The 18,445-nt window shown below is 34.8% G+C and overlaps 3 protein-coding genes across 3 annotated transcripts; 1 reads left to right on the top strand and 2 right to left on the bottom strand.

Annotated features, from left to right (window-relative positions):
- Nucleotides 1–1,283: 1,283 nt before the first annotated feature.
- On the bottom strand, nucleotides 1,284–2,738 carry LOC132182339 (transcription factor MYB114-like). The gene is made up of 3 exons (XM_059595557.2): nucleotides 2,578–2,738; nucleotides 2,289–2,418; nucleotides 1,284–1,979 (listed from the first exon to the last, which is right to left on the bottom strand). Exons 1-3 carry the CDS (start codon nucleotides 2,693–2,695, stop codon nucleotides 1,469–1,471), a joined length of 759 nt encoding a protein of 252 aa, XP_059451540.2. The 5' UTR covers nucleotides 2,696–2,738; the 3' UTR covers nucleotides 1,284–1,468.
- A 4,119-nt stretch (nucleotides 2,739–6,857) lies between these two features.
- On the bottom strand, nucleotides 6,858–8,125 carry LOC132182455 (transcription factor MYB114). Its single transcript, XM_059595707.2, has 3 exons — nucleotides 7,983–8,125; nucleotides 7,734–7,863; nucleotides 6,858–7,414 (listed from the first exon to the last, which is right to left on the bottom strand). The coding sequence occupies exons 1-3, from the start codon at nucleotides 8,101–8,103 to the stop codon at nucleotides 6,991–6,993; spliced, it is 675 nt and encodes a 224-aa protein (XP_059451690.2). The 5' UTR covers nucleotides 8,104–8,125; the 3' UTR covers nucleotides 6,858–6,990.
- A 6,240-nt stretch (nucleotides 8,126–14,365) lies between these two features.
- LOC148585975 (uncharacterized) lies at nucleotides 14,366–15,195 on the top strand. The gene is made up of 2 exons (XM_088516844.1): nucleotides 14,366–14,809; nucleotides 14,893–15,195. The coding sequence occupies exons 1-2, from the start codon at nucleotides 14,366–14,368 to the stop codon at nucleotides 15,193–15,195; spliced, it is 747 nt and encodes a 248-aa protein (XP_088372970.1).
- Nucleotides 15,196–18,445: the final 3,250 nt, after the last annotated feature.

Here is an 18,445-nt window from a genome sequence, read left to right on the forward strand (position 1 = left end):
GCGGTACAATGTGGCGGTGGTTTTAAGGGTTTTTTTTTTTTGTTTTACGCAGTTTTAAGGGGTTGAAAGAAAGAGGTAAAGTAAGTTTAAAAGAGACTTCCCCATGCCCAAATGGCGTAAAAAGGAATCAACGTGTCTTCAAATATAGCAAAGTGGAGAGGGAGTTACAACTCCCACCTCTCCGCCCCCTTTTCTCATTTTCTTCACTTCTACCGTAGATCGTCCACGATGCGTGTGTCAAAGGTCCTTGAAATGCTGTCTAGCCGTGCGTGGCTGGTCGGTGGTGGCGTGTAATGTGTGAGGGTATGCTGGGTTTTTGTTATTGTATTTTCGTTGTTTTTATATAAGATTGTATTCTTTTTAGATATGCCTTTAGTAGCAATCTGTGACATTAAACTTTATTCGTTTTCTTAGGTTTTATTTTCACAATTCATTAAGAATAACGGAATTGGTTTTCAGTTGACCTTTTGTTTTCTTATGGTTCCTTTTATGAGAGCAAACTATAGACTGACGACGAATGAGTTATCAAGCACAAAGAATAATTGTTATTATGGTAGAGATAGCGAAGGGAATTGCGATTGATAAAGCACTAGTAGTGGAGATATAACAAAAAAAAAAAAAAAAAAAAAGGAATCAATGACTTAGTCGTGGATAGAAACATGATTAGTTGAAATTTGATGTAGATCTTAAACAGATTTGAAAGATGACTTTTCGTAGATATTGTCTTATAATAGTCTAAGAGGCTATTAAGTATGTCATAGATAATGTTTGAGTTGTAAAAATTCTAAATCGTATCTTTTGCATTATATGAAACATTTTGCCCCATTTGATTATTATATCAATGAAAAAATAATTCGTTAAAAAATATATATATAAAATATTTTTTTTAAAAAAAAAAAAAAAAAATCGTTTAGTGATTCTAACGGTGTGTACCGTACTTTCATTTTCAGTCGATTGATATCTTCAAATTGTCAATCCCCAAAAAGCTACCGCCTTGTGGGCTCTTCGATCTCCGTCAATGCTTGAATGAGACCCGGCCTACTTTTATTGAGGTGCCCAATGGCCAATGCGTCCTTGTCCTGGAGACGAAATAACATCTTTTTATAAATTCCTTTTTTTTAAAAAAAAAAAAATTCCATTCTTAATAACTCTTAAAACATGAAAACACTCATCAAACGCATTAAAAAACTGAAATGTAAAGAACTAAACGATAAACTCAGATTTTTAGCAGTGTTTGTGAAAACTCAAACTAATTGTTATCACAATGGAAAAGTCTACTGGCATTGACTTTATTGAGAGGTAAATAAATCTTCTTATATCTTAATTCACAAATAGAAAAAAGAATAAGACTTAATCCTACTAGATAGAATGAGTGATCCTATAATTATATAGAATCCTAACAATCTGGTTTTACTTATTCTAATGCGGGAGATGAATCACATTTCAATATAATAGCTAAAGACCATCATTAGATCATCATTTCTTGTTCTGCATTAAGAAAATCCCAGAAGCTCATGTCAAAAGAGAAGTCGGCTGCCAAACAACTCAAACTATCATCATCAAAAGTGTCTCCCACTTCTATTTCTGGTGCTCTTTTTCCGGCCCAAAGAACTCTACTGGTTTCATCGTCTATCCCAATTCTGGTGCATTGGGTTCTTTCATCACCTAATTCCTTGTGATCTAACAGTCCATCCGACCGTTTAATCATTTTCTCCGACAGCGTTAATGGTTGAGCTATGTTGTGATCATTGTCCTCTGGTTCAAAGCTTTCTGTAGTTGTACGCTTCTCACATAACCAAGTCAAACTTTTGGAGACGGTTCGAGGTCGAGGTTTTATCACGTTCACTTTCGCAATATCTTTTGCTTTTTCTTTCATGTCGCTAATGCAAGAAATTTTCTTCTTGCACAGGTGTGTATTCCAGTAGTTCTTTATGTCATTAGCTGTTCTTCCCGGAAGCCTACCAGCAATCAGTGACCATCTACAAAAATAGAAAATATACATATAAGAAAAATGTTCAAATAAGTCCGCAACTAACTATTTATTAAACATGTTTATAAGAAAGTAGAAGGGTATGGTATTGTTTGTTCTAGCTCCATCGTTAACATGATTAGATGTAATGTATGTAATTAGAATGAGGTTTATAATCTTTCTTTTTATAATTTTTAGAGAAATGATTGAAATTTTGCATGGTTTTTGCTAAGAAAAAGAAAGAATAATTAAGAAATTAATTGGATGGCTTTCTAACTATTTGTCCATCCTGGGTTACCCCGTTGTATTTTATACTTGCCTGTTACCTAAGAGCTTGTGGAGCCTCATCATTAGATCAACTTCATCTTCTTTGAAGCCCCCTCTCTTGATGTTTGGCCTTAGGTAGTTCAACCACCTCAGTCTACAGCTTTTCCGGCACCTATTTATTCCTGCACCAAATTGCAAAAACACCCATCAATTTTTTTTTATTAACCTTGTAAATCTCTCCACTTTATTGAAAAACAGAACTTACTTTTCATTTTCTTGGATTAATGCAAAAAAATAAATAAATAAATAGAAGAGAAGAAGTTGGTTTTGCAAAAGATTACCTGCTCTGGAAGGAACTTGGTACCAATTTCCTTCTCCATGCTTCTCGATGCACCGCCTCAGAAGGATATCTTCCTCTTCAGTCCATGCACCTTTTCTCAGACGAAAAGTGCCCTCCATGGAGACCCCCACCAGTAGTACTAAAAAAGCACCTTGGCGTATACTGCTCCTCAGGCCACTTGGTGAGTCTATGATTATAGTTTTTCACCATGCACTTGCTTAATATAGACTGTTTCCCCAAGTCCTAGACGTACGCTTACGTGGGTGTCCAACATTCACAAAATTAACATGTGTTTCAGACCATGCCACATATCCTACCTCTTTTGTTGTGTCATGTCACATGTGTGTGGAATTAAGAAACACAAATTTAATATTTTAATATTATCTCTTACATTGGTTTGAAACTCTTTTTTTATTAGGTAAGACGTATTTTTAGTTTTAATATTATATTAAATTATTAATTATTTTAAAATTTTAAATTAATAAAAATAAATAAATTTAATTACTTAATCAATATTTTATAAATATAAAGGACAAAATCAAAAAATTTAACTTAGAATTGGATCACTATTCACTACATACTGCTAGCCTAGAAGAAGCAGGAATAAAACCGAAAAAGTTTGGTGAGATGGAAGCACATTTACCGGCAACGGCAAGTGCCGGCGAGTGAGCTCTTCCATAATTAGCCCTTCTTAAAAAAAAAAAAAATGCTGAAAGCACGCGGCAAAAGATGCGCATGGAATGCTGCTGAATAGCATTACTCCCCTTCAGCTAGCTTTAAAGGCTTTGCAAAAAAGTAACTTAGAATTGGAGTACTACGTACTGCTAGCCTAGAAGTAGGAATAAAACCAAAAAAGTTTGGTGAGATGATGGAAGCACATTTACCGGCAACGGCACGTGCCGGCAAGTGAGCTCTTCCATAATTAGCCCTTCGACGAACTTTAAAGGCTTTCCAGGTTGGAGGACAGTTGACGAGAAGCAGAATATCTGGTATGGATATTCTAGAGAGAGTCACCTTCCGGTAATAATTAATAAAAGTATGTTAGGAAATTAATACAAGGAATATTTAATTTAAATAAAAGTTAAATAATGAAGTGACTTTTAACTCTAATATTATATTAAATAATTATTTATCTCAAAAGTTTAAAGTTGTAAAAAAATATAAATTTATTTATTTAATCAATACTATTGGCCAATTTAGTACTGTTGTAATTAATGGACTAAGAAGAATTTCAAAAGAGAGAAGTTCTAGATCTAGATCTTTCCTCCTCTCTTTTCATGATAACAGTGCTCGGTACTTTCTCTATAGGCTCTACCGGTTTCCATTTCTGGTAGGTTGCTTTAGATCCAGATATAATCTCTTCAACCTTAGATATGATCGTTTTCTTCATCTAATGCGTGTCTTTCGAAGGGATGTCTACGATGTTGTGCTCCTCCGCTGCTGTTTGTGTGGGTTTTTATTTTTATTTTGTTTGTCCTGGCCTTTAGGTTAAGGATAGATTTGTTGTCTTGGCCTTTGGGTTGAGGATATAGTAGATCAGTGTGGGGGCTTAACTCTCACAGCATGATTTTTAGTTTCTAGTTATTTTTTATTTTTGTTTTGTATTTGAGCTGCTCATATCCTAGATTTAGTTTGCACGAAACAAATATATTCCTTAAATGTAATTGTACATGGATTAGTGGAAGCTTGAAGTCACTTTTATGACTTTGCACCCTTCATAGCTTTTGGCTACGATTTTTCAGAGCTGTATGCTATATGTTGTAAGAACTTTATACTCATTAAATTTTATCAATGGAAGTTCCATATTTTTCAAAAACAAAAGTATTGTTGTAATGTTACAAACTTGCTTTATCTTTTTAGCAGTTTTTCATTAACAATTTTTATGGTTTCTAATCTTTAAACGTTTATTACCATTTGTTATTAATTAAGACAATATAACATTTTTTTTTTAATAATTGAATAAGGAAAAAAAGGCTATAGGGAAATATCTTTATCATTCTTAATCTGAATGAAAAAGAGAATGAAAGATTATGTGAGAATGCTTCCGAAAATAAGATTAGAAGCGACTTATTTAACTAAATCATGTGCACTGTAATTGGCACGTGATTTAGCTAATTAATTGGCACAATATAGCATTTGACTTTAAGGCAATCTTGTTTCATACGGATTTTACATTGTCTTTAACAAATGGTCACGAGCCTTAAAATCACATTCCTTTTATGACATTTTAAAGGTATTGATTTTTATTTTTATTTTTTACAGTTTGGTTATTAGCATATATCGAATAAGATTGATAATAAGAAATAATAATATTTGATAATGATTAGAGTAAAAATGAGTACGTATCTACATCATGGGTTGGCTCCTTTTATAGAGGCTGTGAGTGAGTGAACTCGATCTAGTGAGACTCTCACTTGACTCCTTGATTTGTGGGAGTGGGAGACTTAAGTAGATAGGATATTTAGACTCCTTTTAATAGAGATTTAGTTAGTTGTTCTCTGATTTGGGTTGTTACTCTCAGATTGAGTTATTTAGAGAGTGATCATACTCCCTTAATCATAGGGTTACGTGAGTCTGCATGCAACCATTTCAATATGGTGCATAACCGCATGCTTGAGTGCGGACCTGATACGATTAGGCAATCGTATCAGGATTTGCTAGGACTTGGGCTTAGTGCCTTGTGTTTTGGTGAGCCGTGGGCCTCTTATTCGGAGTGGGTCTTTCGGTTTGGGCTTTGATAGATATTTTGTATCAACAATCCACATTCAATGCAATTATTTAATTAATAGCATGAGTCAGTAGGCCATTAAAACGTTTTATAAGAAGCCATCAAAGATCACTATAAAATATACTGTTGAGTCTTGGTATACAATGATTTCAATTATGATTTTCCTGATTTTGCTTATTCAGTAATATATACATTATAGCGGCATATAATCATGCAGTGGCAATGTCCACGTAGTGTCATAAAAAAAATTAAATAATTGATGTGATATAAAAAAAAAAAATAATGAATCAAAATTTTTGTGAATAAATAATAATGAACTCATGTAAAACGGTGACGTATTGCACGAATTACAGTCTACGGCCTTTTGTAAATTACTAGAATTCCACTACAGGGAAGCGTTACGTCGACGTCTAGGCCTTGTTTGTTAAAAGAGTTGGAGTTGGCTTAGGCACTGTTCATCGCTATTTCTCAAAAAAATCAATATCAAAATATTTTAACTTTTTCACTTTTTATATTACATCGTTCATTTTTTATTATTATTTAAATAAAAAAATACTACAAAACAAAATTTTCACTTTTTCATACCACTTTTTTATTTTTTTTTTATACAAAACATTCTTACTCTTTTTTTTTTTTTTTTTTTTTTTCACATTAATCTACATCAACTATAGTGTTTAGGTATCTCCAAGAGGTAGTTCAATCGGCTGAGACTATACTTAATAAAGTGGAGGTCACTAGTTTGAATCTCTCTCCCTCCTCTTGTGCGGACATGTAAAAAAAAAAAAAAAAAAAATTATAGTCTTTAGGCCAACCCATTTACCAAACACCACCCTAATGCGTGGACGCCGTGGAGCCACGACGCCCAACAGCTACAGTTGCTCTCTCTCTCCAAGACATTTTGTGAAACGATAAGAAACGTTTTTTTAAAAATTTATTGGCCTTCCTTCTTACTCCGAGAAAAGTAACTTCTCGACACAGGTCTTAAATGGTGCCAAGGAAACGCAGAAAAAATTATTGGTGTTTGCCCCCCACTTGGCGGCGTTTTCCTTTGACCCAATCCTGCCGGCAGTGATAACCCATGTGCAGACAGCCAGACAGGGGTAGACTATGACCACCCATGCTTTGAATATTTTTTTAAAATTATATTTTACTCCTTTAAAGTTGACAACGAACTCTAAAGTTTTAATTTTTACAATTCATTCTCCAAAACATTGTCAATGTTCTCTTATAAATTTCTCAATAAAATAAAAATATCCTGATAAATTTGAAAAAAGAAATAATTGAAAAAACGATTTTATTTTGAAAATTTTATTAAAAACTATTTATAAAAAAAAAACATAAATTCTTGATTAAAAAAATAAAAATAAAAATTGTATAAATAAATGGGAGTGAGTGGAGCATTATTCGTTTTAAATTTAAATAGCTCTTTCGAACCATCTATGATCGATTGACCATATTGACCAAGCTCCTCGGTTCTTCCGGCCAGATTAACCGGACTTTGAATTATAGCCTAAGTACAAAACTTAGGCAATCAAAAATAAATTTACACTACATTGTTTTAAACACTGAAATTATTTATAGGTAAATTCTTCTTATCCTAACAATCCATCCTTGATTTACTTATTCTAATACGTACGTGAGATGATACATTTCAACATAAGAGCGAAAGACCAATTAGATCATTATTTATTGTTCTGCATAAAGAAAATCCCAGAGATTCATGTCAAAAGAAAAGTCAGCCAAACAACTCGGACCATCCTCATCAAAAGTGTCCCCTATTTTTATTTCTGGTGCTATTTTTTCAGCCCTAAGAACTCTGTTGGGTTCGTCATTTATGGTGCTTAAGGGCGCTTTTTCATGATCACCTTCCACGTGATCTTTGTTCACTGGATCAAAGCTTTCTGCAGTTGTAAGTTTATCACATAACCAAGTCAATTTTTTGGAGACTGTTCGAGGTCGAGGTTTTATCACATTTACTTTCACAATATCTTGTGCTTTTTCTTTCATGTTGCTAATGCACGGAATTTCCTTCTTGCGCACGTGTGTGTTCCAATAGTTCTTCACATCATTAGCAGTTCTTTCCGGAAGTCTACCAGCAATCAGTGACCATCTACAAAAATGGAAAATATATATATGAAATTAGATGTAATTTAATTAATTAGCAAGAGCTTTTAAGGAAAGTATGGATTTCACTCAATTGTGATGCAACGCTGTTTACTTGAAATTCTAATTATAATCCTACTTAATTAATGAAATAAGCCATGCATCCAACACATCAAAATATGCAACATGCATTGCTGGATTTCCCATGCATTTAGTAAGAGATGGGATTCATGCCAACATGACCATATAGAGAGAGATTTATATTTTTCCCAAAAGAAAAAGAAAGAATAATTAAGATATTAATTTGATGGTTAACTTAGACTTGCCTGTTGCCTAAGAGCTTGTGGAGCCTCATCATTAGATCAACTTCATCTTCTTTGAAGCCTCCTCTCTTGATATTTGGCCTTAGGTAGTTCAACCACCTCAGTCTACAGCTTTTCCGGCACCTATTTATTCCTGCACCAAATTGCAATTTATTAACTTCTAAATCTCCAATAAAGATTGCGTTATTGGAAACAGAACTTACGTACTTCTCATTTTATCGGGTTCCCGCAAAAAAAAAAAAAAAAGATTACCTGCTCTGGAAGGAACTTTGCACCAATTTCCTTCTCCATGCTTCTCGATGCACTGCCTCAGAAGAATATCTTCCTCTTCATTCCATGCACCTTTTCTCACACAAAAAGTACTGCCCTCCATGAGTACTAGAAAGCACCTTGGACTACTTGTATTAGTTTTGTAATTAATATGCACTTTCTTCACTTTCTTCTTTATAAAGGCAGTTTCCTAAAGTCCTAGACGCTTACGTGGATGTCCAGCATCCACAGAATCAACATGTGTTTCAGACCATGCCAGATTTCCGACTTTTCTTTCTGTAATTTGTTGTGTGTGGAGTGCACGTACGTGGACACACACCTTCGAAATACTTCCATTGATATCTTCGCATAAGTTACAAGTTCATGCATGTGTCCTTAGCAACGTCCGATTTATTGGATTATATTCTCTTAACTTCTCTTTTTTTTTTTTTCTTTTTTTTTTTTTTTCAGCTAGGATGGTGTACGTTGCCTTATATAGGCAAATGAGAAGTGCTATACATTCTAAATTTTCTTACTAAAAGTTGATTTTTAAATGATGTGTCACAATCTCATGAGATTTATTATTTTAAAAAATATGTCACCAATTCATAAAATAATAACACATTATTTAAAAATCAACTTTTAAAACAAAAATTTAAGATATTTAACATTTCTCTAGGCAAATAGCTCTCTTGTTTGCACTATGGGAATCAGTGATGTCACCCAGCAACTCATGGCCATCAATCATCATGGTCACTTTGCCAACCATCTCATTTCCACATCACTTAAATTGTACTTGTGATATGAACTTCCCCGGGTCCTCACCAAAGCTGATGATTACAGTATTTACGAGGACTGCAACGTAAAATAATGGTCTAACGAAAAATATTTTTCTTTTATGCCATGCATCAAAAATATTTTCTTTTTATTGTGTCTTTATGTAAAAAAAGAAGAGTTTCTTGCTTCTTTTCTTTTATGACACGGTTGGTGATTATACCTCATAAAGCGGAGATCAGTAACTCGATCTTTCCTCCCTCTTTTGTGTGGACATATCAAAAAAAAAAAAAAAAAAAACTACGACAAATTAAATATAAAAATTCCATAATAGAGGTAATTAATATAAAAACTCTCTGAAATCTCTCACTCCCCATATATATCTCCGTTAGCTCCTCTCCTCCCGACATCCCCTCCTTCTCCCATCTCTCACCATGCATCCCTCCTCCACTCATTTTTTACCATTTTCTTTTGTTTTTGTTTTTTGTTTTTGTTTTTTTCTCATTTGTGTTGATAGTACGTACTAGACGTCTGGAAGTTAGATCTACCGCAAGCACTTCCTCATATTTTCCTAACCACGTGCCTCACCGTTTCCTCCTCCACCCCCTCGTTCTTCTCTTAAAAAAAAATAAGAAAAGAAAAAAATCCATGTTGTGTCTAAACTTGCATACTCGCATATCAAAAGCTTGATTGTGATACTATTTATATTCTATAAAAGTTTATTGATAATTGATAAAAGTAATAAATATTGAGATGCTTTAAAAAAACTTTAAGATAATTTTACAATAGAATATTTTAAAATTCTCCTCGATCATTATTTTTAAAATAAGGATTTCAGTATTTATTATATATGCTGACACAGTGACACTTATCAATAAGTTATTATTTATTTATTTAATTTTATTGAGACTTATCAATAACTTATCAATCGGCTATGAACTCCGCCTCATTAAGTGGAGGTTACTAGTTCGAATCCCCCTCCCCCTTCCCTTGTGTGGACATGTTAAAAAAAAAAAAAGACAACGAAATCTAAATAATTTGATTTCAACCTAAAAAAAATTTATTTAATAAAATTAATATAAAATATAAAAATCTTGAATCTAGAAAAACGCTCTATATCGGTTTTACCCTTTTTTATTTTTTTTTCTAAGCTAGGAGTTCAAGATAGGGACCCTTATTAATGGTCCATAATAGGGGTGTTTACAGTTAGCGGTTATTGGCAAAAATCGCTAACCGTAACCGCCTTAGCGGTTAGTAGATTTCACTAACTGCAATCGCTAACCGTCCGCTAACCGCTTTTTTAAAATTGGGCTTTTTTTTGGGCTTTCTTTAGGGCTTTTTGGGCTTCTTTTTTTTTTATTTATTTTTTATTTGTTTTGAATTTTTAGTGTCTTCTTGGGCCCAATTCCTATAAAAATGGCCCGTATTGAAAAATCAAAAATATTTGACCCAAAATTTACATTTACTTTAACTTTTTTTTTTTTTTTTAAAAAAAAAACAACATATAAAAAAAATAAAATTCAACGCAACATATAAAAAAAAGTTCAGAATTCAGACAACTGTCACAACATATAATGATAATACATTAATACTTAAATTGTGTTTATTAAGTAACATATTGGTCATTGTTTAATTCAGTGTCAATTACTTAATTTGATATTATACGAATCATATCATCATTGTACATTAATAATATGATTCACTTGAAGTCTTAAATAAAGTATTTGAATTGTCATTGAATCATATGATTAAGTATTTATATTATACATTTATATTATTCATATGCATATGTAGACTTATAAGTTTATAACATACATTGGAAATAAGTCTCTAGATATTTAATTGTTGTATCAATATAAATTAGTATACTTATGAGTTATGTCATATTATATATATATATATATATATATATATATATATATCAAATGATTTAATGATCAATTGATCATGTGATATAATCATATAAATTATAGTGATAATATATTAATACTCAAATTGTGATTTAATTATTTTTATAAAAAAATTGTGATTTAATGATCAAGTGATTATGTTACATGTATAAATATTTTTATAATTATAATTATAAAAATATATTATATAAAAAGACGGTTAGCTAAACCCAATAACCGCTAACCACTAGATGGTTATAGCGGTACGGCGGTTAGCGGTTAATACGATTAAGCGGTTAAGCGGTTATAGTGGTTAGCGGTTAGTGGGCAATTTTTAACTGCCCGCATTAACACCCCTAGTCCCATAACTTGATCAACCTTTTCTCAAAAAAAAAAAACTTGATCAACCAAACACCAATATTTCCATATGGACAGTGAGTCATTGACAAAATTCTACTGCCATTTTTAATCTATGGTCTTCAAGGATTCTGCGACAGCTTTTAATATAAAGACTTGTTATTTTTCTATCTCTCATTTATTTTTTATCTATATTTTTTATTAAATTTTTATAATTTAATTGTAAATTTAAAAAATATATAAATAAAGATGATGAAAAATTGAGAAATAAAGGAAGACGTTGATATATATATATATATATATATATATATATATATATATATATATCAACGTCTTCCTTTATTTCTCAATTTTTCATCATCTTTATTTATATTTTATATATATATATATATATTTGAAACATATCATACTTATTCATTGATAAAAGTTGCGAGCATAAAGCTCTTACAAACAGAGTTAAAAGCTCTGAAGTAAATCATAGCCGAAGCTAAAGATATAGTCATCAACAACAGACCAAATCAACCAAAACACAGCATCCGCTAACCTATGACTAAATATCAGGTTGAAAACTCAGATCTGCATCAAACAGACACCATCTAATGCATAGGTAGTGCTTATTAATCCTCGGCCTTAAGAGCAAAACCCCCAAGCCGATACTTATTCCTCGGCCTTGAGAGCAAAACCCCCAAACCGATACTTATTCCTCGGCCTTGAGAGCAAAACCCACAAGCCGATACTCATCCTCCTCGACTCGAAAGCCAGGATAAATTTCACATCCACAACCCAAAGGTTTGGACCAGTAATATCGGGCAGCAACCAGGCGCAACAAAGCAAGAGGAGAAAGCCTTATTACAAGCATAAATAAAACCATACAGGAAAATAAAAGGAACAACAAAACTAATGCAGGAAAAAAAATTACAGCAAATAAAACCAAATACAGGGGAACTTAAAGGAAATACAAAACAGAAAAACAACAAAATAGGAAATTAAATGCGAAAAACACTCAAAGCGGGTCACGGCAGCCGGAGGAGGCCGATCGCGAGCTGGCCAGAAACCGCCGCGGAAGGTGGCACAAAAAGCTTGGCGCGGGAGGGGCACGTGAAAAGACCCGACAACGAGCGGTGAGCAATGAAGCGAGCGCGGAGGAGATCGGCGGCATACACAAACAAACAGCGAGGGAGAGAATTTGAGTGAAAGCCCGCAAAAGTAGTACCCACCGAGAGAGAACACAAGCACAATAGAACAGAAAAAACCAAAGACAAAAAAAAAACCTAAAACAAAAATCGGGAAGCAAGGAAGGGAGGAGGGATGCAGGCAACGGGCATCCCTCATCCCCTGAGGTGGCGGCGCTCTGGAGGGGGGCTTAGGGTTTCACAAGGCTTAGGGTTTTTTCTAAGTTTTCAATTAGAAGTTGACATAACTAATAACGACTATTATTCTCAAAAAAAAAAAAAATAATAATAATAATAATAATAATAATAACAATAACGACTATTAATTGCAATAAATAGGAATATTAGGAGAGGCAGGAAACAAAAGGATTTTTTTTTTTTTTGATATATATATCCGCATAAGAAGGGGAGGGGGATTCGAACTAGTGACCTCCGCTTCATTAGGCATGATCCTAGCCGATTGAGCTACCACTTAAAAATGAAACAAAAGAAAGCTACCTCTTAAAAACGAAATAAAAGAAAGCTAAGATTCTTTCCATTTTAAGAGAACTAAATAATATCCAACGGGTTATAATAGAAGAGTATGAGACCCTTCATACAATGCAATCTAGATTGAAGGGGAAAAAAAGGTTTTATGGCAGTGAAATTGGATATGAGCAAAGCATACGACCGGGTGGAATGGGGCTATCTTGAAGCTGTGATGCGGCAGATGGGTTTTGATTATAAATGGATCTGATTGATGATGATGTGTGTCACCACGGTTCAGTATTCTGTTTTGGTGAATGGCCAACCTTATGGGGTCGTCAAGCCGGAGAGGGGATTGAGGCAAGTGGATCCTTTATCCCCTTATTTATTTCTTATTTGTGCGGAGGGCCTAAGTGCTTTGTTGAGTAAAGCCACGAATGAAGGCAGTTTAACGGGAGTCCCTACGTCTAAGAGGGGTCCTCGTATAAGCCACCTTTTTTTCGCGGATGATAGTTTACTCTTTTGTCGGTCTACTTTTGCTCAATGGGAGTGCTTGACAAATATTTTATGGATGTATAAGGAGGCGTCGGGTCAGAGGCTTAATAACCATAAAACCTCTATTTTTTTTCAGCAAGAATACGAATAAGGGGGACCGAGATGTTTTATTGGAAAAGGCCGGAATTCCTACTACGCAGAGATATGATACCTATCTAGGCCTTCCAGCCTTGGTGGGTAAATCACGGATTTCTACTTTCAGGAGCATCATTGACAGAGTGTGGAAAAGGTTGCAAGATTGGAAGTTGAAATTTCTTCCTCAGGCGGCGAAGGAAATTTTACTTAAGTCAGTAGTACAGGCGATCCCCACATATAGCATGAGCATCTTTCTCCTTCCAAAGACTTTGTGTTCGGAGATTAATTCGCTAATGCAAAGATTTTGGTGGGGACATCAAAAAAATGATAAGAAAATTCATTGGATGAATGGAGCCGGATGGGCAAATCGAAGTTTACGGGTGGCATGGGCTTTCGGGATTTCCACAGTTTCAATAAAGCATTATTGGCAAAACAATTTTGGCATCTATGGTATCATCCGGATAGTTTGCTTGCTAGTATTATGAAGGCCAAGTATTACCTGGAAGGTTCTATCTTAGAAGCCCGGATGGGACACCGCCCTTCTTTTGCCTGAAGGAGTATTCACAGTTCTAGTGATATTGTTAAAGAGGGGTTAGTATGGCGTGCGGGGAATGGGTCTTCGGTGCGGATTTGGAAAGATAGGTGGTTCCCACATCAACCCATGTTCAGAATTTTATCCCCTCCAAGATTGTTAGACTCAGAAGCAAAAGTCTATGAACTCATTGATGTAAGTACGAAGTGGTGGAAAACACAATTGCTGGAAATTTTGTTTTCCAGGGAAGAGATTACTATGATTCAATCCATTCCCATTAGCTGTACAAATCAGGGAGATATGATTATTTGGAGGGGGACGGCTAATGGTATTTTCTCGGTCCGTAGTGCTTATTATATTCACCAAGATCTTGTTGCTCAATCTTTGGCGGGAAGCTCCAATCAAGGGGGTGTACGAGAGGTGTGGAGGAAGTTGTGGGCACTACCGGTTCCGAATGTTGAAAAACATTTTCTTTGGAGAGCATGTCATGATAGTCTTCCCACACGAGAAAATCTAACCAAGAGGAGAGTCATCATGGATTCCTTGTGCCCTTTTTGTGAACCCGAGATGGAAATAGGTTTTCATATTCTTTGGCAATGTCCATCTGCTAGTGATGTATGGAGTATGGGTCCGATGAAAATCCAGAAAAGCAACTTCTATGGTCCTGATTTTATGCAGGTAGTAGAAGGCATTTTTAATGTTTGTTCGGAGGAGGAACTTCTCCATTTTGTGGGGCTTGCACAACGTATTTGGTTGAGAAGGAACGAGGCTCTCCATGGGGGTGTTTTTACCCATCCACGTGATCTGGTGCAGCGGACTGCCCGAGCTATAGAGGAGTATAAACAAGTCCAGTTATCTAGGGAGCCATTTCTAGTAGTGGAACTGGCTCCTTCCTTAACGCGGTGGGAAGTTCCGGGATATGGGTGGGTTAAAGCCAATTGGGATGCGGCCTTGGATCAGATGAATGGGCGGATGGGTTTTGGCGTTATTGTTAGGGACCATAATGGACACGTAAAAGTGATGCGCAACAAATTTTTAAGGGGCTTTCTTTCCCTGATGGCAGCAGAAACCCAGGCAACTTTGCTGCTATTCAGGTTTGTACAGAGATGGGCTTTTTGCAAGTTCATCTAGAGGGAGATGCCAAGGTGGTCGTGGATGCTGTGAAGACTATGGGGGACAATTATGGTCAAAATGGGCATGTGATGGTGGTTATTCATGAAGGTGTTCGAGCATTTTCTAACTGGAGGATGGAGCATGTCAGACGTGAGGGGAATGCTGCCGCCCATGCCTTGGCACAACTTGCAGTTTCTTCTTCTATGGATAGAATGTGGGTTGAAGGCTTTCCTGAATGCATTCAAGGAATTGTTTTACTGGAGCAACCTACTCCAGGCCAATGAGGCATTGTTTTGCATTTCTCTGCAGCAATTGACACTTCCCTCCGTGCTTAATTCTGGCTTCGAAGAACCTAATGAGGACAGTGGTGGGTGTAGCCTGTTAAGGTGGCGCTAGCTATTGTCCATTTCAGACCATTTGGGAGAGGACAGATTTGAGTTGGGCGGAGGTGTTCTTGCTCTCCGGACTGTAATGGTGAATCTGTACTATGGGAGTTGTTTTACTTCTCCTCTTTTGATCATTTAATGAATTGATGATGCTATTATTTTCAAAAAAAAAAAAAAAAAGTATTTTTGCCTTCTCAAAAAGCGAAAAGACAAAAATACTCTTCCATTATAATTAACTGAATATTATCTAATTCATTGAAAATGAAAAATATTCTATTCAAAAACGAAAGAGATCTTTCTTTCTTTTACACACATTTGGGCCGGTTATGAAGAATGCAATAAGTTTTTTTTTTTTTTTTCTTGTTTTTTTTTGTTTCTTTCTAAAATGAAATGCAAATCAATCTCATTAATAAAAATGATGAGCATAAAACTCTCACGGCCACCATAGCCAAAGAATGCAATAAGTAGTTGGTCATATTTGACGGCAAAATAGGAAAGTCAAGGTGTTGATATTATTTTAGGAAAAATATCTCTTGCAATTAATTATGGTGACCTCATGCAGATTCGTCTAGATTGAATTCTAGGACACATGAATGTCATATGAGACGTGTCGGTTGGAACTTCGGATTCTGTATCTTATTTCAAGCATGTACGTGACACGCACGCTGTAGGGACGGATATCATTATCAATTTTACATTCATAATAATTTTCAGATTTTGCCATTTGAATTACTTGCAATCTAAATAACAAATTACTCGAAATCTAGTAGATCTCACCTCCTTATATGCAACGTTGATAAACTATGCAAGCAATAAGTAATAATTAAATCAAACCCATATTAGTAAAATCCCAAAACACTCAAACAAAATTCATTATGCGCATGAAAATATTGAAATGAGTTCTACAATTCAACTGCACCAATTAAATTTAGAGAAATATTTAATCACATAAATGAGTAATGTTACGGACTATATTTTTATTTTATTTTTATATTTTTAAAGTTGATATAACTTTTGAATTAAAATTTAATAGTAATTCATTTTAATTTCAATTATAATTTTAGATAAAAAATATTGCAAGAATATTTCATAGTAAAAAAAGAAGAAAAAAAAACAACCATGCTCAAGCCTGTCGAGAAGTCAATTCAACACGTGCATGATGAACTATGCTTGATATATTATTAATAAAAATTCCAATCATACAAACTGGAATCCCAAAATTCTCCCCATTTTTGTCACCGAGGAACTAAGGGTCATACAAAGAAAAGGAACATGGCACATGCATTAATGTTCTTGCTAGCTAGGTTATACTTTGTAGGGGTGAGAGATGTGTAATTATGAGACATTTTCAATATTTCAATATTTTCTTTTCTGCCCAACATAATAGAAAAAAAGGACTCTTTGAACACAAGCCATGGGTCGCCTAGAGAAGTGTTGGTAATAGGCATAATTATATATTAAATGATGAGGGTGAAGGGAGGGGAAGAGGACCATCTCCAGTCTATTTTGGACCGGAGTTAATGGTCTAAAAAGATCATTAATGATCTTTTTAATCTATAAATTTTAGTCTATTTATAGATTAAAATTTATAAATAGAACATCTGTCTCGTTAATAAAAAAATATTATATATTTTTTAAAAAAATATATAAAAATTTAAGGAGTGGCTGTAGGGTTGCCGAACCACCCCAATTGGGTCCAGATCTTAAAAAAAAATAATTTGTTTGGCCCTTGGGAGTGGTCCGACCACCCCTGGCCGGCCATTGGGGTGGCTCTCAAGCCACTTCCAGCTAAAATTGAGTGGTTCGACTACCCCTATAGCCAAGATGAGGTGGCTAGCTACCTCTTATTTTTTTATTAATTTTTTTTTTTTAATCTAAAATATTATTTTTTTTGTAGTGAAATAAGTGTCCTATTTATGGTTCTAAGATTTTTAAAAAGAAATTTTAGCCATAAAGTAAATATCTCCTACCTATAAAGGCTATAATCCTATTCTGAAAGGAGAACCATCACTAAGAAAAAGTTGTCAGCCAAAGAAAGAGAATAAAAGCTTTTATATTATATATAAACCGAGAAAAGCGAAAGACTATGCATCCACAACGATGGTTGATTGCAGAAAAGTTATGGCTTCCCAACCTCTTTCTGACATATATACAAACAGGTAAGCAGTAACATTAATGTAGATTTCCACCTATTGTGACAATACTGGTTTCCTCTTAATTACCCCCACCATGGCCATGGGCCTTGTCTTCTAAATTACAAAACATTACACAAGTCTACTTACAATACAAGATCGCGGGCCGGGGTTTACTCCAAGATTGATGAAATAATAGCACACCTTCACTTTTGTCCTACAAAGAGCCTACTAAGTCCAATCACATACAAGTCAATAGCCCATCCACCCATTATTGGCAACATGCAGATATACCAGCTCAAAAATTTCTTACTTCAAAGCAGCAATAAGATAAAATTGCGAGGGGTTGCCGAAACTACTCCCAAATGGCTAGGTGTGATTCGGTTACTCCCAATAGTTCTCAAAATAATATAAAATTAAGAGGTGGCCGAATCATCTCTATTGGCCACGCGGTGAATTAATTGAAAGAAAGCAAGGAATTGAAGATACGGGAAGCTGATGTTTGTTGAGAATCTACTGCGGAATAGGTTTACTGGGGCAACCTAATCTATTGTGCCATATTGAGGGAGATACTTTAACTCCAACGTGGCAAGTGAGAGCTCTCACTTCGTTTCTGGTGAAGTGTTGCAGCTGATTAGGGTAGAAACCATCCTTACTGGCCCCTGCAGGAGAATCCTTCCCGTGAGGTTATCCTTAATCAAAAAATAGGTTGTTGTTAGTTCAAACATACAATTGTTTTCATAGCAGAATTTATTTATAGAGAGAAGGTTTGCAGTAGCATCAGGGCAATGTAAGATGTCATTAAGGTAAAACAAAGAATTTGAGGTGAGAAAGGAGGAGGAACCAATATGGGAGATACCAAGCCCACTACCATTACCTACTGCCACTGTCTCATTGCCCTCGTATGGTTGCTGTATGTTCAGTTTGTCCAAGTCAGGTGTGATATGGATGTTAGCCCCACAGTCTGCTAACCAGTGATCTTCATCTTCTAGAGCATTGGATTGAGATGCCATCGC

Source organism: Corylus avellana, chromosome 5 (assembly GCF_965113065.1).
Source record: "Corylus avellana chromosome 5, dhCorAvel1.hap1.2, whole genome shotgun sequence".
Taxonomy (NCBI): domain Eukaryota; kingdom Viridiplantae; phylum Streptophyta; class Magnoliopsida; order Fagales; family Betulaceae; genus Corylus; species Corylus avellana.